Here is a 19,444-nt window from a genome sequence, read left to right as displayed (position 1 = left end):
GATTTATATCTCTCATTTCCCCTGTTGAAAATTATAAGCATTGATTATATTTGATCTACATCGGATGTACATTCGACGAATATGCCCTAAGAACATGCATAAAAATCAAAGCATATTTCCATATCAACATTTGAATAGGGCTAATAAGATTTGTAAACAAACTTTTGTTTTGCTGATTTCTCCTAATTTGTTATCATTTCAACGCAGAAAACATTTGAAATTGATTCTACCAAGGATAAAGATGTTGATTCATGTGTATTTTTCATGAAATTCAACTCGGTAGCGGAATAATGAGCGAAATAAGTTTGTTTACAAAAGTCTCATTAGCCCTTTTGAAGAATTACTATTGATTTTACGTGCGTGGGTAATGCAATAGTGCCCTTTGCTCAAAATGAAGCAAATTTGGCAAACATTAGTCTATCTTTAGAAGAACTAGCTTGACATTTGAGAAATGTTGTTTTATACACGGTCCCAAAAACTCATTTGCTGGTAGGTTACCACTCCGGCTTGGGAACAACTTTTCGCTAAATGGTCTGTCCCCCGCATGCTTATATTTATATATCAGCGGCGCCATCAATGCAAACGCGACCGCAGCCCCAACTCCATCTTGGCTGTGGTTGAATCGTGAATAAAATATAGGCAAACTTTGCATTAGCGTTGTCAGATGGTTTCATATAATATCGGTATAATTATGAATAAAAAAAATCGGTACCGTGCAAGACCCATCTACCGATCAATTAACAGCGATTTATACTTCCAACGCTCTTTAAAAAACAATGTTAAAAGGCATTTCAATTCGATCTTTGTTTTCAACTAGAATATTTAATCAACTATCAAGAAAAAATATGCAAATTTGTAAATGAATTGGCAGACAGTGCAAAATAGCCGAAAAGCCCAAGAATTCTAGAGTGCCATTCACCAATCACTACAAGTAATAGATATCCATTTGCCGAAAATTCTAGGTTTATATTTTTTTATTGCCAACAAATTAGGTCCAAACATGTGTTGCAGACTTTGTTCATTCGGTTTCGGTATAATTCACATAGAAATATTGTCCTTACACAGTTTTGTTAACAGTTGACTTTGAGTTAAGAGAAAATGGCGGTAAAATGGCAACGGATTTAATACAGCATTCAAATATAATTATTTGGAAAAATATGAAAAGATGAATAATGAAGGTGTATATTATATTGATGTTCTACGTATTATTTCCATATTTCACTTTATTTATAATTTCTAAATTCCGTGCAATATTCGAGTCAAAACAATTTCGCCGTCAAATTGATCGGTAAATGGAGGCCTATCGGTGGATGGGCTCTGTACGGTATTTATCAGTATAAATTTTATTCTTGCAAACCAGTGTTAAATGATAACTATTATTGAATATTTATATTAGAAATTTTTGGGTTCAGTCATAATCGGTTATTGGACTTGAGCCAGTACTTTTAGTGATACCAGACAGAATTCTAACCAAACCCACGCTACTTTTACAGTAAACGGCAAGTTACGGCGGATAGCCTAGAACAACGTTTCTATAGTCTACCGATCGCCAGCATCTAGTTTAATCTGCCTGTCCGCCATTTCGTTTACTGGGCACGATAGGGCCAGGTTGAGTAAAAAGTTTAGTTGTTTTCCCGCAGTGTGTAGAATTTACTGAATTTTCAAACAGAAATGCCACATGTTTTCGTGAAATGTCTGTAGAAGAATAACTAAAATATCTGTAAAAGTCTGTAGATGGTTGTGTAAATCCTATTTACACTAGGTTATTACTTTAAAAGTAGCTTGAAATTAGTAAGCTACTCTGAAGGAATCACTCGTATTCGGATCAAATTATTCTAGTGCAATTTTGTTAAACACTGTTACTCTTTTAAAAGTTTGTAGATTCCTGATTACGTCTGTAAGAGACCAGCAAAAGTCTGTAAAATACAGACATCTCTGTAAATCTGGCATCGCTGTTTTCAAAAGACCGCTCTCCCGATTACGTGTGAATTAAAGGGTTAAAAGCCTTTTGTATACATAACAGATCCAGGTGAAAAACATTCAGTCGAGCTATTAGAAATTGGCAAGATTTTTTCAAAGTTTGTGTTATTTTAAGGATTACTATTGTGCTGTTTAAAGGTACAACGCAATACTGAAAATATGTACAGAAAAGCTATACGAAGCACGTCCTATTTGCGACCTATTGTGACCGGGACCTCGCAAATTATGTAAGCTATAGAAAAAATCAAAAATACTAAATTCAACTGACGTGACAAACCAAATCAATATGCCTGTCTCGTTACAGGACTAAAATTTCACAAAAACACTTCGCTTCTCTCGGAAAACCGGAGCCGCTGTTGTGCCCATTGAGCACGATGAACCGGCTCCCGATTCGAACAATGTTTATCCAGACACAGGACACCCCAAATCCAGACAGTCTCAAGTTTCTCCCTGGTGTACCGGTACTCGAGAAAGGCCAAACAATGGATTTCCCAACACCTGCTGCTGCCATGTGTAGCCCCCTGGGTAAATTACTATTCCGAATCGAAGGTGTCCGGTCGGTTTTCTTCGGACCTGACTTTGTTACCATTTCCAAGCACGAGGATGCCGAGTGGCGTTTGATAAAGCCAGAGGTGTTCGCCGTCGTGATGGACTTTTTCGCTTCCGGGTTACCGGTGGTGACTGATGCGAAGCCCACCGGAGACACACAGATCAACGAGGATGACGACGAGACGGTGCAAATGATCAAGGAGCTGTTGGATACGAGGATTCGCCCGACGGTACAGGAAGATGGAGGGGATATTATATTTATGGGTTTCGACGATGGGGTTGTGAAGCTGAAGATGCAAGGCTCCTGCTCATCCTGTCCCAGCTCGATCGTGACGCTGAAGAACGGGGTGCAGAATATGCTGCAGTTCTATATACCGGAGGTGGTTTCTGTGGAGCAGGTGACTGATCAGGTGGATGAGGTGACCGAGAAAGAGTTTGAAAAGTTTGAGACCAAAATACAGCAGAAGGAGGACAAATAACTGATTTAATTGTAGACCTTTGATTACTAAAATAATTTGAATATATCTTAACCAAAAATTGTGATTAGTGAGCGTGTTTTTCAGAAACATAGACAACTTTATTGAAGCAACATCTGAAGGCTGCTGAAGTTAGACGAAGGTGTGGCTGTGGATTTTGTGGCTACAACTATTCAGTAATTTGCAAGGCCTTAAGCATCGTTAATAGTATATATTTGTCATGTAATACACAATTTTTCATCGTGAAAAGAAACGTTAGACATTACTGTTACTTCTCAACATACAGGGTTAGCACAAAAAGCAGATCTGAGACGTACTAAATGCAAACGAGGAGATATCAAAATGCGGAATGGTGACTTAAATTATGGTTTCGACTACAGTTCATCATCCAAGCCGAAATCTTCCACGGGAAAGTCGCCAATTTCGACGGCCTTGGCTGTAACAAAGCTCCCATACTTTGGTGGACACTCAAAGTAACGTTTTCCATTGCAAGTACCGTCGTTTGCCCCCAGCGGCTCATCGAACTTGACTCCGATAAACATGCCCGCTTTGCCTTCCAGCTCTCCTTTGTACATCACCGTTCCTAATCGAGTTGGTTGTCCTTTTGAAGTAACTCGACAACGTGCACCGATCGTAGCCTGATCAAGTTTTCTCGCATCCTCTTCTTCCTGCTTTTTGCGTTCCAGTTCCAGTTTTCTCATTTCTTCTTCGTTATATTTACCTAACTTGTTCTGACGAAGATAGTTACGCAAGCTTTCCTGCTTTTTATCGTACTCTTCCTGACTTAATTCGAACTTTGCAACATTCTCCTGGACAAAGGCAAAATTGTCAATTACATGCACCCGCATACCATCTTCGATCGAGTAGTAACCCAGCATCTGACTGTCGTCGTCCATCCGGCTGACCAAGCGATCACCCCTGTATAGCTCCAACTTCATTGTGGCTGCTGAACCGCCCGTAATGGGTTCCAGTTTAACCTGTATAAGAGCAAACAATAAATCTATTGTGACAGTCCTTATCAGAGGCACCTACCTTAAAATCGGAGATCTTGAGCGATTTGCTGTACTTCCGTTCAAACGAAACGGCATCGTTCTGCGAGTTGGATATGTTAATCTTTACAATATCGGACGATCCGCTGTTGATAATGACCGCACTCATTTTGATTCAATTTGGGCCGGTAGCCACGATTAGGGTAACAGGCGGTTTCTGAAATATAGCTGCTGGCTTTGCACTTTTCAATCGGGAATGACTAAACTGAATGCAAATAATGCAGTTTCGAGCTCTATTTGGAGTATTTGACAACACCCACATCGTCTGTACACTCATTTGGTGTAACTCACTTTTGAGTTATTTCCTACACCTCGGGAAACTCGATGTAAGCCAACCAAAGGGCCGAAGCTGCACTGACATCGAATCGTGAAAAACCAGCTCTCGACAAACATATGATTACGGCCTAAAAGCCAACTGTCAAAATCCACTTTGAATGGAAATTCCGGACAAACCGTTACGCACCAATCACAGATGTTTATAGTAACCGAAAGAGAACAGTTTTCTCTTTCATAAACTGTTGTGAACTGTGTTCGGCTAGTAACGGTTTGTCCGGAATTTCCATTCAAAGTGGATTTTGACAGTTGGCTTTTAGGCCGTAATCATATGTTTGTCGAGAGCTTTGAAAATATGTTACAGAAAATTAAATTATATTTTAAGACTACTATACACCTCGTAAGTTTGAGCGCGGATTTTGGGCCGGGATTTGTGCCGGATTTTTATCACGGAAGATTTTCCGCGGAAATCTCTTCAAACTGTCAAATCAAAATGCTGCTTCTAAAAAGTACAAACTTTTTCAAAATGATACAGAATATTGAATCTAATGAAAACAAATTTTTCGCCTCGGAAACAATTCTTGATGAATTGTTTCCGGTCGGATTTTTGGTGTGGATAATTTTTAAAATCCGTGACATTTTTCGCGATTGGGTTTACACATCGGGAATCTTGATTCTTCCATGTAGACTTTTTTCCTTCACGGAAAACGAAAATCCATCTCTTATTTGAAATTTATGGGGGCCATTCATAAATGATGTAACGCTTTTGGAGGTGGGGTACAACTGCAACTGCGTTGGTGTCCTAGACGTCAAATAAGTCAATTGCACAACTCGGGAATTTAATCGTGGGATTTTGATTGTCGTGTATTTTAAATGGGATATGATTTTCTATGACAGAAAAGTCTACATAAAAATCAAGATTCCTGAAGTGTGAAATGAACGGCGGAAAACATCACGGATTTAAAAAATCTTCGCGTTAAAAGTCCGGCGGAAAAAAATTAAACATGCATTGATTCCGGCGGGAACATTGTTGTTTGGAATCATCAGAAATTCTATTTTGACAGCTCGGAGATGTAACAGCGGAAAAATCGCGATCAAATTCCCGAGGATGCGGCTGCTATAAAAATCTGGGAAAAAATCTAATAAATCAGAGTACATTCCAAACTAAAAAATAGTTGAACACGAAAACAAGAATAAAATACCACTGAACAGAGAAAAACAAGAAAGTAACCAAAGATGAAAAGTTATTGAAACTGTATCACTTAATTTGTATACTATACAGAAAGGTAACAAAAATGAAACAATAAATCTAGACCTTTTATTCAAAACGTCATATCTACAATGAGTGACTCTCTTTGTTCTCTTTCTCTTCTGTTAATAATTCGGTCGCTTTAACATTTCGATCATGAACCGACCAAAGGGCCGAAGACGCAATGATATCGAATCGAGAAAAATAGCTTTGAAAATTCGCTTCAGAAAATTTAATCGTATGTTAACAGTGTTTGCATACTGCGCTTTCAAATGTATTGAAACGCTTCAAAACAATACTAGTTTTCGGAAGCATTACTAAAATATTTTATATAATAACGTTTTCGTTGATAAAATTGAAAAAAATATATTTCGCCGAGTGTTGTTATGATATGTAGATTAGGCCATTTTTGAGTCGCCCTCTTATTTTGACCACTCACAATTTCGCCCTGCAGTGTCGCCAGAAAACAAAAACCAAATGTGGGTTTCGCCGTGCTCGCCGGAGGGGAAAATTTGTTGTTCCCCCCGGGCGTATCAAGCAGTTGGTTTTTGTTTAGGGCGACTCTGTTTACGGGCTTTGTAAGTAATGATGCTGTCAATTTCGCCCGTACACACAACCTTAGAAATGCAGAGGCGTAATCCGCCTGACGGCTTGTTTACAGTTAAAAGTCAGATCCGCCGTTTTGTTTTTTATTGATTTTCATGAAGTGTGAAACATTTATAAATGAGTTTTTATATTTATTATGAAGTATTTTTACTCCTCTTTAAGATATTACTCAAATCTCCGTTTGTGTACATTTGTTATATAGGCCCATTTGTCGGTTCACGATCGATTTATCCCTCAACTCTTTGCATAATATGCTACACTGTAAATAATGTACACGTTTTTTCGATGAGATTCGACACATAAAATTTAAGTTTCAGATGACACTGAAACCTTAAGAATTTTCCACTTCTCCTTTAATAAAATTACACTTGAAAATTAAGTGTGCCGCATTATGACATCATCACATTTAAATGTTAAGTGTCAGCATATTAAATCACAAATGTTTTTCCCATGAGATTCATGGTTTTGACAATTGCGGCAACATTAAGTGTGAAAACACTTAAAAAGTTCAGTTTTCCCAACATCACTTTCAGGCAACATGGCTGCACAAAACATGCAGAACTAATTCATTCCGGATTTTCACGGCACATTTTGGAAGTTTTAAATTGTAAGTAAATTCATTGCATCTGTATAATACTTTTGTTCATTATAATATATTTCTTTTATAGAAACTATGCTACAGAAACTTCCACTAGGACGTTCAACTTCTTGATTCCCAAACGGACGAAGTGATGAAGAGGTTTATGTTATATTCAAATTTTTTTTACATATAAGTGTATATTTCATATTCAAATAAAACAATGAATTAAACAGAAAAATCCTAAATCTATCAGTCATATAAATAAAATGCTCTCTCCAGCTGAAAGTTAACATTTTTTCACATGGCTTTCATAAGAAATAATGTAATATTCAAGTTGATTCCAACTTGAATTCTATATGAATAACGTTCAATAACCAATTGTCAGACAATTTACTTGAATGCGCCAGGCATATGAATCTTAAGTGTGATATCTTTTGGAAGCAACATGTTTTGAAGAAGTGTGTTAAGAAGTGTCTAGCACATGAAATCTAAGTGTGAAGACAGTTGCGGCAAAATTAAGTGTAGAACACTTGACTCCAAAGTGCGGATTATTTGCAGTGTAGCAAATACAAATTTGTATTTGATGCTAGTCAAAGCCACCGTCTTTCGATCTGTACTACAAAATAAGTGAAAAATGCTATAGTGACGCCGTACAAATCGAAAGAGAAAGTAAACAAAGAGAGTCCCTCATTGCAGATATGTCTTTATGAAAAAAACGCTCAAGAAATATTTAACGTTAAAAAAACTAATAAATCAGGATGGTTGGCACCACTGTCCCTGTGTGCTATCCCTCGTTTCATGGATTGTTTTCATTCATTTTTCCACCCTTTTCAATAGCTTTCAATAGTAATTTGAAAACCGGCTTCTGCACATTATAAAAGTTTCGAAATATTATACGAACTATCCATTAAATAAATTTATTAGTGCGTATGATAGGTGTTCAGCCAACCTACACATCAGGATTATTGATTCCTGTTTATTTTCAGATTTCTATCATTAACGTTAATTGGAAAACGTGTTAACATTGTTTTTGTTGTGATTGAGCGCTACACGTTCTTCGATTGCCCGAGGCATAATTCGCTGCTTGATTTTCGAAAAAAATGTTGTGTCCTGAAGTGTGGCGTTTTCAAGCGCCGGTCCATGAAATACTCGAGAAGATCGGAACCATCGATCGCAAGAAGCCTAAGAAAAATGTCATAGTAAATGGGATTCGATCGCATCACTTCAATCAGATGGTAAGTAGTGACTCGTTAAATTGTAATTTACTAATCGCACGGTAACCTGTTGGCTCTACCATTAATCAAGATTCAAATAGCATGTTATTGCGGAGAAAACTCACATCGTTTCGCGCTTTAAAAAAAAAATTAATAAGTCAGCAGTGGAAGCTAAGATTTTGGATACAATGGGTTCAGTACTGATCTGAGACACGGAATCAATTAGATCGCTTGAGCAACATTTCTCATTTAGGAAGGAAAGTGAAATTTGTATTGTAATAAACGTATTACACAAGTTGGATTTAGGTGTAGGAAGATACATGTTGAAAAAATGCAAAACCATGTTACGAGAGATCAATCCCATATGTTTATTTCACCCGTAATAAATGATCAAAGACTTTAGGTAATGTATAGGTATAACCCCAAAGCTATTCTAGGCGCAAGCGCCAGCATCACTTATCACACTGGTGAACTGTTCTAAAAGTAGGTAACTGTCGAGACAAGCTTTTTAGCCGATTTTGTTTTTCGTATGAAAATACTCCTCTCCGTTTCTCAGCAGAACGTGAATAGCGTATTGCGCAATACATATGTCAATTCAACACCATTACAGAAGCTTAAATTTTGCATCATCTCACGCCCGTGCGCTGTTCGACTCGGACACGGACAAGTGTCATTGTCGAATTTTTTCTTCAACAGATTACGATAATTTTACCGGACGTGACCAGCATTCCGCCCACCCTGGAAACAATCCTAGCAGATAGCGATCACTACTTGGTACGGAACATTTCCCTTCAGTCCCTAGTGGCACGACCGTTCATCGAAGGCTTCATCAAAAGAGGTGAGAGTGCATAGAATATTGGCTGTGAGTATCAATCTCTAATTACCGTGTTGGTTTCAGGAAAATTCTACGCAGTATCTTTCCGCACTCGACTGGACACCGAAGACTGTGTGGTTGTTACTCCCGGCGGTACGCTCGTGCTACATTTGAACAAGGAAACCTACCAGACGCTCGGACTAGAGGGGCGGGTATCGCAGTTTGCACGCAAAAGGAACAGCAAATACGGTGAGTTGAGATCAAAGGCTATGTCGTCAGCGAGAACATGTTCGAAGGAGTTTTTGGATGAAATGGTTGGGAGTTATTTTGCGTTGCTTTTTGATACATAATGTTTTGTACGTGGTTTCTCCAGTGGTCCTTCATGCCAATTAAGTTTCAGTATAAGTATGTCTTAAAAGTATGCCAAATGACTGCTTTTGGTAAACCAGACTCGATAAAACAGTTTCTATCTGACCGAATATGCTCTTCGCAAATGCGGCACCTGATTGCAACAGTGGGGTTGACTATAACGAATATTTTTTAAACTATCTCAAATCAGATATACGTTTAAAACAAAATACAGTGTGCACCGCTGTAAAACCGAGTCTATCATGTGGTATTGTCTGAGGAATTCCAAATGTCTATCCAAAAGGCGTAGACGGAGTTGCACATCGATGCATCATCTGCAGGGATCGGAGGTATCTTCTTGCAGCGTCAAGGTGATGATTGGATGCGATTGTAGTGAATTTTCCCGAGAGAACCTCCAGGCCTGGAAGCCGACAGTCAGAACCTGGAACCAGTGGACGATCCATCTCACGGTAGCATGGTGTTAGAATCAGAGAGGTATTACCGCCTGGGCTAACAGGTTATAACCAGAATGGCAACCAGTTTCCGTTATGCACAAGCACTACATTTTTGAAACCACGATGCTGTTCGACTTAATTTGAAGCAACATGCCCGGTTTTCACACAGTTGGGAACATTGTTATGGATTTGAACCCTTGATGGGTCTGTGTCCCAATTCGTGACAGTCGAAATAAACTATCTTCTTTACCGTTGGAAGTTATTGACTGATTCCTGTATTCATAGGTGCTCTCAATATCTTAAAGGATGACCTTGGAGTCACTAGAGATGTGCCCAGCCGCGCAACCGATTTCAGGTAAAAACGGTCAGTGCGCCGACAATTTTCCCCTGAAATCGGCGGCGTGGCGCGGTGGCGCGCACGCCTAGGAGTCACGTCCAAGTTTGAAGTAATCCATTCAATATGCAGTAGTAATCATGCGTACCGTAGCTCTTGAACCGTCCTGGTGTTTCATTTATGTGGTGTAGTTCCGTACCAAATACACGCTCGCAAGGTCAAGTCTCACCAGATGTTTGGTTCAACATTCGATATCTACCGGTGTGAACGAAACGCACTCAACAATGATAACATAACGGGTGGTGGTGTGCTTATCGCCGTTCGCCACGGTATAAAAACCCGAGTGATCAACGAAGACCGGTGAGCGAGTTCCGAGTCAGTGAAACATGCCGAACGCAACCTGTTCCTGATGTGTCGTGTATTTTCCACCTGATTAAAATTCATCACCAGCGCCCGACTGATGATATTGTTATGCTGGGTGACAAATTGACCTGGCACCGCGTATTAAGAGTCGTATTATTCCAATTACACATGTCAAAATACGGTGATGAGGTTACCGTTAGGGATGATACTCGGGAAAACTTATTTCCAAGTTTTCGTAATGGTACGTGTAGTGAGCAAGCACCCGACAAAACCTATTCTCTCCTACCTGACCATCCAATGTAATTAATCTATTGGCTACTCATCCAGGACAGATTCTCAGTGTGCCAATTCTGTGATCAACTGTTGCCCTTCGGAAAACATTGAGCAGATGCTGTTAAAAAATCCAATACCGTAATCTTGCTATAAACCACAAACGGTTGCTAAACCAATGACTCCAGAATGGACTCTAACAAGTACTAACTCAACAACTATCAGACCCTTTACCACGAAACCCACTGCTATTACCCACTGTTGATAATAGTTATAACGATTGCAGCAAGTATCTCCAAACCAACAACCAACACCATCAATAATAAAGTAAATGCCCATGAATACCCGATGCTCCTACCCCTCCCTCCCGGAGGCAAAAGAGCTCTCCTGGACTCTTTCAATGCAATCTGGGAAGATGGGACCTTCCCAGAAGTCATTCCCAAAAAAAGCCAAGGCACCCGTACTACTAACGATTTTCGGCCAATCTGTCCTGTCCTGCACCACTATGATCCCTCGGGGAAATACTCGACAAGGCCATATTAGAAGACTCCAAGACTTCTGCAGGGAAACCTCGGCACATGGGGTCTGCAGGAAAACCTCGGCACATTCATCCAGAACTAGCTCACCAACCGACGCTTTCGGTATAAGCGGAACTCTATCCCAGGAGTGCTGTGAGACCAACGGAGTGCCGCAAGGCTCAGTGCTTGCCGTGACATTTCTCGTGAAGAGGCTCTTCGCAGCGCTACCCGAAGGTATCTACGTCTTCGTTTACGCCGAAGATATCATCCTGGAGAAAACCATGTGTACCCGGATATCATTACAGGCGGCTTGCAACGCCGTCGGCACTCGCAACAGGATTCACCATATCCGCCGAAAAATGCGCTATCACCCAATGCTGCGGCGCACGCCAACTGGTGCCAATCCACATCAACGACACCATAGTACCCTTTCGGAAGGAACCAGTCATTCTCGGAGTCATAATCAACAGGAACCTCACGCTGATGCCCTACTTCCGACGAATCAAAAAAAAACTGCGAGAGCAGAAAACGGCTGGTCCGCACTATCTGCTTCCCTCACCTCGAAAACAACCGTAGAACAGTACTCAACATAGGACGAAGACGGCAAAATTTTCTGCGGGATCGAATTCACATACCGAAACTTAGACGGGCTCTCAACCACGGGCCACTATACCTCGGAGCGGGGCAATTTGCCTCCAGACTACTACCAAGCACCCCTTCCAAAGCAACCTGTGTCGAGGGTGGAGTACTCTCTTGCCATGGGAAGCAGCCAGGGCAGCCCTCAAATGGGCACTAAATTTCCTCGGGAGAACAGCGGGCGACGAATGCCACCTCCTCATCGCCGCAGCCAACATCCACCTGGAATTCATCAACAAACCCCAGACCACGAGCCTGGCACGACCCTGGATCTAACATTGACGACAGCCTCACCCGTACAATAAAGGCCAATACGAAAGACAATTGGAAATACGTCGGAGCGGGTATCGGCGGACTAGAGGACGGGCTCTCCTTCCGCATCCCATCCTCTTGCTCAATCTTCACAGCGACAGCTGAAGCCATCGCAGAGGAAATGACAAAAAGAGACGTAGATGAACCAACCGTAATTTCACCGGACTCCTTGTCAGTCCTACGGGACATTGCATCAGGAACTTCAACCCACCCATTCCTGCAGGCCATCGAGTCCCACCGAGACCCACGATTCGCACTGGCCACAGCGGTATCAGAGGGAATATAGATACCGACCGGCTAACCCTACACGGAAGACGTGCCCAAGCCCGACTACCAGCTGAAATATTATTAATCGATATATACAGAGAATTCAACATGACTGTCTAAAGACCAGACCAAACACGTGCCCTGTGCCACACCTTCGTCGGCTAATGGAGAGGTTTTCCGCGGCCCTCGCCAGTCAACTACAATGAATCCCACCACTACCGGAACGCAACCGGCTGCGGGCCCTTTGTCACACCCCCTAACGAGTGCGGGAAATGTTTCCCACAGCCCAGGCCAGCCAACACCGAACCCTCGAAGACAAGCTGGAAAAACCAGAGTCACGCCAACAATGGGTCCCTCTGCCACGTCATGCACTGGCAATGGAGGGGGCTCCCATGGCCCAGAAAGACCATCATAAACCGGAATTCTCTTCCAGCAAATCTTCACCAACCACCAACACAGCCCATATCAGTCTAGACCAAACCCTCGAACGCATCTCAATAGAGGCACACCACAGCCACATTGTCAATAGACTCTCTGCCACACCCTTGCGGTGCTGGAAAGGTCGCCCATGGCTCCTTGGACCTTGGAGCGACGAACCAACCTGGAACAACCACCAGTCACCACCGAAGTGAAAACCAACCAACTGTGGGTCTTCGGTCACACCCGGCCGAGTGCTGGAGAGGTCTCCAGCGACCCTGTTCAACCGAATAGACAAGCGGTTCAGCTAAAAAGTGTCCAACCAGCGAATCACGACTGTATTGGAAAAACATAAAAGATCCTCGACTCTGTTATGCTTACCCATTGAGACCGGTTAAATAAATGAAATCAGCGGGATACTTTTAAACAGGAGTGCAAACGTTAATAACCGTTGAATGGTTGATCTGTTTGCTTGCAGTCTTCGACATGCGGTATATCTTTAAAAACCTAACTATAGTTCCTAGCAACATGGTCTGATGTTATTGTCGACCTCTAGTGGCGATTTTGTGAACTATAAACTCGTTACATTTTGACGATTTTGACTTTTGTTCTGCTGATTTCTCTTAATTTGTTATAATTTCAACCCAGAAAGATATAGGTAAAGATGTTGATTCACGCGTATTTTTCAAGAAATTCAACCCAGCAGCGGAATAATGAGCGAAACAATTTCTTTTAGCCCTTTTGAAGAATTACTATTGATTTATTTTATAAACTTTTGCTTAAATCTCCTACATCGAACAAGTAAAACTCCTCGAAGCTAGAAAAACTCACTGAAAGAGAACAGTGAAAACTCTATTTTGGATCTAGCAACACCGGAAACAATCGGACAGCAGCTCACCATGATCAAACTGTATGTACTTTGTACAATTCCTGGCCACAGATAACGGATGTTCAGGTTAGAACATGTAAGTAGGAGTTTGCCCACTACTCGGGTTCTTGTTTGCCCGGCGGACCCTTCTTTTCAGGGCGGCCTAGGTCACTTTACTGGAATTTCGGATTTTCGTAACAACAAATAACAAAAGTAAACAAACAAGTAATTTACTAAATTTACCGACTTTTATTGTCCTCCAAATCTCCACGTAACTGCTACTGCTGCTGTTTCACTTTTGCGAGCGGAAAGGCGGGCGGTTTCTTCCGACCGGCCGGGACAACAACGGCCGCGTTCTCCTTGGGTCGTTGGCTGCTCCGGCAGCGGTTCTTGACAATTAGCTAGGGAGGTGAGCTTGGCTCCTTTGTTGGAACTTCCCTAGCGACGTTGGCGAATTATCGCCGGATCGACTTGCTCGCCGCAAGCGATCCCGGAAGTCACCGCAGTGCACTTCCCAGGGGGAACCTTTGTCCGCCCTGCTTCGTTCTCATTGGCGATTAACTGTGGAGGAGAGCTAGGCTCGTTCGACTTATACTCCACAGTGAGAACGGTCGGTGATACGATTCCTTAATGTTTAGCCGGGGTCGCGAAAACACTCCTTGACGTTTAGCTTACCCCTTAATGGCGAATCGACACCGTTTTTACGTGTGCCCAAACCACGGGCCGGCACTCTTCGACGGATTTAACTGACCGTCACACGCGCGCACTTTACTTCACTGCAATAGTGGCGGAAAACTATTACCATGGTTCGTCACAAACTAAAAACTCGATGGCCGCCTCTTCCACTCCACCAAAACAAACTGCCAACCGCCTTGTCGCACAGCTGTCAACGATGAGCAGCGTAACCAGTGCACACGAATTTTCGCAAGGGGAGAGCGGTAGCCTACCCAAGCCCTATGTTACTAATTCACAAACATGAAACAAAAATTATCTAACCTATCTGTACGAATAAAACCGTTCACAAACGCGAAAATGAACAAAAATTTACAACTAAATGTGAACGGTACCGAACAGCGGTGAGCATAATTTTACGTAAACAATACACTCTACGGAGTGTATACGCAAAAAAGGGTATATTTCCACCCAGTGCTAAATTGTTACCCTGGCGGGTTACAAACAAACTTTCAAATCGATATATGTAGGAAATCAGTTGTTAACTACTGCCATCTTCTCAACTTGCTACAAGTAGTTTGACAGTTCAATTGACTTATCCACGTGTGGTTGTGTTAGTGCGAAATTGAGGTTAAATCGGCTGGAATGTTTGCAAACTGAGGTTAAGTTCGGTGGAAAATCTCACGCACACACAATCATTTCGTATACATGTTTGCGCATCCACTTTGCAACTGTGTTAGTGTCCTAGACATCAAAAAACTCGATTGCATTGCATCGACCACTGTGCCACCTACTAACCTGTAGCTGTTTACACGTACATTTGGATTACGAGCCTGAACGTTGCCTAAAAAAATATTTTTCTTTTCGCTGTTCTCTTGCTCCGAGTTTTTCTGCGCAAAAAAGCACAATTTCTGTCCCGATACCAAACATATCTGACCGTTTCATGCTATCCCCTAGCTAAACCTGCGTTACGGTGATGCCGAAGCTAGGTCAACCGGATCGGCTTGAACATCTCGCCATGAAGCAAGCGGCAGGCCGGCTGTGCCAAATCACCGAATTGCTGATACCACGAATGCTCTCCTGTAAACAGGACGGTACCGAGGGACAGAAGTGTCTTCGATCGGTGGTGCTGGAGTTGTGGGATGAGTTCGATCATTGCGTGCCCGGTTATCTGTATGACGAGATGGCCCAGGAACTTATAAGTCAGCTAATGCAACTGATCGAACGCGTCAAACAGGGAATGGAGATTCGGGCGTCGATGGCGAAGTTTCTGTGCCAGGTAAACGTTGCCATCGCAATGTCCGAAGTGTTGTTGTCCCGAAAGTTGAAGGTATTGCAGATTGAGAAAATACCGAAAATGATGCGACATGTGTTTTACGCGAAGATGGGTCATCTGAAGGGTTTGAGGTACTTGAGTTTGGGATCGATGAGTGGAGGTTGGAAAACTGGTGATATGGAGAAGACAATTTTGTGTGGCACGGAACCAATGAGAAATCTCACCGCATTAACGTTGAACTATGATTGTACGGATACGATTCTTCGAGCGTTGTCGAGGACCTGTCCGAACTTGGAGTATGTGGACTTTTCGAACTCCAAGTTGACGAATGATAGTATCGAAATTCTAACCAAATTGAAAAAGCTTAAAGTAGTTTTGCTAACTCGAACGCAAGTAACAATCGCTGGAATTATCGAACTCTTGGTGAAGGCCAAAAATCTTACTGACATTGGCCGCTACGACGACCTTGGAAGGTGTTTTGAGTTTCTTGATCAGAATTATCCGCAGATCAGCAGTTTAAAGCTCCGTAAATTTGAGACCCGCTTCGCTACAACACGTCACCTCCAGTTACTAGCAGAGCTTTGTCCCGATATGCAGCATGTCTCACTCTTTCACAACGCGATGCTGATGGACCTGATGGCTCTAATTGCTGTAAACAGTCTAACGGAATTATGCCTTCTATCGTGTGATTTTTTTGCTGATCGTCTTCGTGATATTCTTGAGGTTAAGGGATGCAACCTAACCCATCTTCATCTGGAACATGTGGAACAGATCGACATGAATGCTCTTATCTACATTAGTCAATTCTGTCAAGATTTGAAGACTTTATCCCTGTATAACTGTGTGCTAATTCCATCGACTTCTCTGCACATCAGGCGATACGCCATTCCTCCGTTCATGAACTTGGAACGTTTGTCCTATGTAAGCCAGTGCCTTCCTCAACATTTGGAATTCATCCTCTCAACGGCGTTAAAGATCAGATACATCCAGCTGGGAACACAAGTATACACCAGTGATGAAATGTTCGAAAGAATTCTTCTCAGAAATCCGATGCAATATTTGGAAGACATCCGTATCATCAATTCGGAGGAACTAACTATCCAAACGGCGTATCGTTTGTTGGAAAGTTGCATCAATCTGACATCGCTGACGGAGCTCGAATGCTGGAAGAAAGTGAAAGATTTTGAAATCGTACAACTGCGCCAGATGATCCGGGAGAAAAACTTTGCGGTGCACACGGCACCACTGAGAAAGTACGCTCAGTAATTCAGACTCTTGCCATACGTAAGGAGCATTTGCGTTCCATGGTGGAACTGTCTAGCGGTTGTTCGCTACGGGTTTATGCAACGGACAATTAGCGTTATTCTCTTTCTTCTGTATCGATTTCACGGTATAGCGAGAACAACAATTATTGGAGTTTGTTGGTGACACGAGAGTGCGATCAGGTATGTTTATAAGTCGCAGCGCAAAAATGTCACGGAACATCCTTGCAAAAGTTTGTAAAAACCTGCTTATTGGATTTTCAACGTGGAACTTGGATGAACATATATGATATTGTGTTTTCAAATGATTTTTTAAATAAATTTAAAGCTTTAAACAAAACATAGAATTACAAAATTGGAGATATGAGAAAGCCCCCTGCGGATCGACATATCCAATGCTTAATTCCCTGCTTTTATTTCTCGTTACTATTTCGCCAGTGGTTCAAATCGACCTGAAAACGCTCCAACCGGAAACTAAACACTACGAACGCATTCGGAAGTGTTTGAGCCGTGAAACGCTCGGTCGCTTCGATCTACAAATCACTTGGACTCCCCCGGAAGCATGCAATTCGACCGATTCCAGCGCCACCATTTGTCCATCTTCCGTGGCGAGCTACTTCGCGGAAGCTCTTGCTGGAGAGTTGGAGCCGACTGCTGTTAAGGTGGAACTGATGCCAACGGTGGTGAAGGTCCACCAGGAGTATGGCTTGAAAGTTCCCGAGTTCAGTCTGATCGAGCAACCGGGGAAGGAGTACTGCAGCGCGGGTGAGTTGATAGAGTATATGGGAATGTTGGCACTTTCGTGTGACACCGAGGAGGAGGAGTATCTCAATTCGTACGATTTCTCTGGGGATCGAGTGGAGATAGGAAATGCCAAAGTGATGCACTGGAAAGGATTCTTTACAACTGCTCACGTGGAATCGGTTTATCGGGCGCTTTTGGGAGCATTGGAAAGGGAAAGTCATGTGCCATGGCTGGGAATGTACGTTCACGGGTTTTCCGACAGTCCCATTAGTTTCGGAATGAGAGAGAACTATTTCCACACTGACGGAGATAACTCTTTTGCTGTGGTTGTTAACCCGAAAGAAGAATATTTGTGGTATCAGTTAGTGGGGAATAATAAACTTCCCAAATAAAGTATATAAATTACCGCCGTTTTCTTTTTAGCGATGACCAGAACCATTATGATAATTTTTGTGGTACCGCAATCCTGTACGGTACCCCAGTGAGCAAATTTTCTGGCAGAGACCGCTCTGCTAGATTTCTGTAAGTCTTGGTTTGGCAGCCCTGTCAGATTTCTGCGCGTATCCTGTCGGGTTAGTTGAGCTAGGGCGAACTCGGTTTCGCTCGCGTTTTCTGGCAAATTTTGTCAGGAACCGAGCAAAACCCTGGTATAACTCGGACATAAACTGTGCAAAGATCCTGGCAATTCCTACCTGTTAGAATTTAGCACGAATCGAGCAAAACATCTGACAAAGGTGTGGCAGGAAGCGTGCAGAGATCTTGGCCGTACATTTCTGACTGGATTCTGGATAGAAGTGAGCAGCATCGGTTGGTTTAACCGCTTCTGTCAGAAACGGTTGTTGCATTTGAGCGAATTCGTTGCCAGAATTCTCGCACAAATCGCGCAAAGCGCTCGCAGAAACTCTGCCAGCAGCAATTTCGCTTTGCTCAACTTTTGCTAACTTTCTGCTTACCACGCTGACCGGGACGGTGTTGCTGAAGAGAAGATTGTCATTTTTTTCTTTTTGTGTTTCATATGAGATAGCCCTCTGGCAACCCTATGTAAACATATGAAGTTTGTCCGCAGTAAAGTTCAGCCGGAAAATGAACCGGAATGCTGACTGGTTCTAGTTAATATTCCGACTCCATTGACAACCGATTCCAACTAGAATCTTCCCGGTCAGCGTGGCAAGCAGAAAGTTAGCAAAAGTTGAGCAAAGCGAAATTGATGCTGGCAGAGTTTCTGCGAGCATTTTGCACGATTTGTGCGAGAATTCTGGCAACGAATTCGCTCAAATGCAACAACCGTTTCTGACAGAAGCGGTTAAACCAACCGATGCTGCTCACTTTTATTCAGAATCGAGACAGAATTGTACTGCCAAGATCTCTGCACGCTTCCTTCCACATCTTTGTCAGATCTTTTGCTCGATTCGTGCTAAATTCTACCAGGTAGGAATTGCCAGGATCTTTGCACAGTTTATGTCCGAGTTATCCCAGGGTTTAGCTCGGTTCCTGTCAAAATTTGCCAGAAAACGCGAACGAAGCCGAGTTCGCCCTTGTTCAACTAAAGGCTAGTTTACAGTTCGGAAAACGTGTCACGGGATTTTGGTCCCTGTGTATTTTAAATGGAGCTCGGGATTTCAAATCCCGCGACGGGGAATGAGTCTACACAAAAATGACAGTTTTCCTGAAGTGTAAACCCAACCGCGGGAAACATCACGGGATTTTAAAACTCTCCACACAGAAATCCGGCCGGGAACAATTCAACACAAATTGTTTCCGACGGGGAAAATAGTATTTTAATAAGGTTTGCATTTTGCTGCAAGTTTGATACTGTTTGTATTTTTAAAAAGCAGCAGAGTTTTTGGTTTGACAGTTTGGAGAGATCTCGGCGGGAAATTTTTCCTGATCAAATCCCGACGCAAATCCCGTG

The 19,444-nt window shown here is 42.4% G+C and overlaps 3 protein-coding genes across 3 annotated transcripts; 2 read left to right on the top strand and 1 right to left on the bottom strand.

Annotated features, from left to right (window-relative positions):
- The first annotated feature begins 2,019 nt into the window (after nt 1-2,019).
- On the top strand, nt 2,020-3,066 carry LOC131694904 (NFU1 iron-sulfur cluster scaffold homolog, mitochondrial-like). Its single transcript, XM_058983420.1, has 2 exons — nt 2,020-2,207; nt 2,285-3,066. The coding sequence occupies exons 1-2, from the start codon at nt 2,140-2,142 to the stop codon at nt 3,006-3,008; spliced, it is 792 nt and encodes a 263-aa protein (XP_058839403.1). The 5' UTR covers nt 2,020-2,139; the 3' UTR covers nt 3,009-3,066.
- A 308-nt stretch (nt 3,067-3,374) lies between these two features.
- LOC131694905 (tubulin-folding cofactor B) lies at nt 3,375-4,339 on the bottom strand. Its single transcript, XM_058983421.1, has 2 exons — nt 4,038-4,339; nt 3,375-3,982 (listed from the first exon to the last, which is right to left on the bottom strand). Exons 1-2 carry the CDS (start codon nt 4,161-4,163, stop codon nt 3,380-3,382), a joined length of 729 nt encoding a protein of 242 aa, XP_058839404.1. The 5' UTR covers nt 4,164-4,339; the 3' UTR covers nt 3,375-3,379.
- A 3,256-nt stretch (nt 4,340-7,595) lies between these two features.
- LOC131694902 (ribonuclease P protein subunit p40-like) lies at nt 7,596-17,924 on the top strand. Its single transcript, XM_058983418.1, has 5 exons — nt 7,596-7,685; nt 7,749-7,997; nt 8,673-8,814; nt 8,875-9,039; nt 17,227-17,924. The coding sequence occupies exons 2-5, from the start codon at nt 7,863-7,865 to the stop codon at nt 17,922-17,924; spliced, it is 1,140 nt and encodes a 379-aa protein (XP_058839401.1). The 5' UTR covers nt 7,596-7,685; nt 7,749-7,862.
- Nucleotides 17,925-19,444: the final 1,520 nt, after the last annotated feature.

Source organism: Topomyia yanbarensis, unplaced genomic scaffold (assembly GCF_030247195.1).
Source record: "Topomyia yanbarensis strain Yona2022 unplaced genomic scaffold, ASM3024719v1 HiC_scaffold_193, whole genome shotgun sequence".
Taxonomy (NCBI): domain Eukaryota; kingdom Metazoa; phylum Arthropoda; class Insecta; order Diptera; family Culicidae; genus Topomyia; species Topomyia yanbarensis.
This window is presented reverse-complemented; position numbering and strand designations above follow the sequence as displayed.

Coding starts and splice junctions, on each gene's coding strand:
- LOC131694905 (XM_058983421.1), bottom strand. CDS start 4,163: ATGAGTGCGGTCATTATCAACAGCGGATCGTCCGATATTGTAAAGATT. Junction 3,983..4,037: donor TCAAGATCTCCGATTTTAAG/GTAGGTGCCTCT, acceptor GCTCTTATACAG/GTTAAACTGGAACCCATTAC.
- LOC131694902 (XM_058983418.1), top strand. CDS start 7,863: ATGTTGTGTCCTGAAGTGTGGCGTTTTCAAGCGCCGGTCCATGAAATA. Junction 8,815..8,874: donor CGAAGGCTTCATCAAAAGAG/GTGAGAGTGCAT, acceptor TGTTGGTTTCAG/GAAAATTCTACGCAGTATCT. Junction 9,040..17,226: donor CAAAAGGAACAGCAAATACG/GTGAGTTGAGAT, acceptor CTATTTCGCCAG/TGGTTCAAATCGACCTGAAA.
- LOC131694904 (XM_058983420.1), top strand. CDS start 2,140: ATGTACAGAAAAGCTATACGAAGCACGTCCTATTTGCGACCTATTGTG. Junction 2,208..2,284: donor ACCGGGACCTCGCAAATTAT/GTAAGCTATAGA, acceptor GTCTCGTTACAG/GACTAAAATTTCACAAAAAC.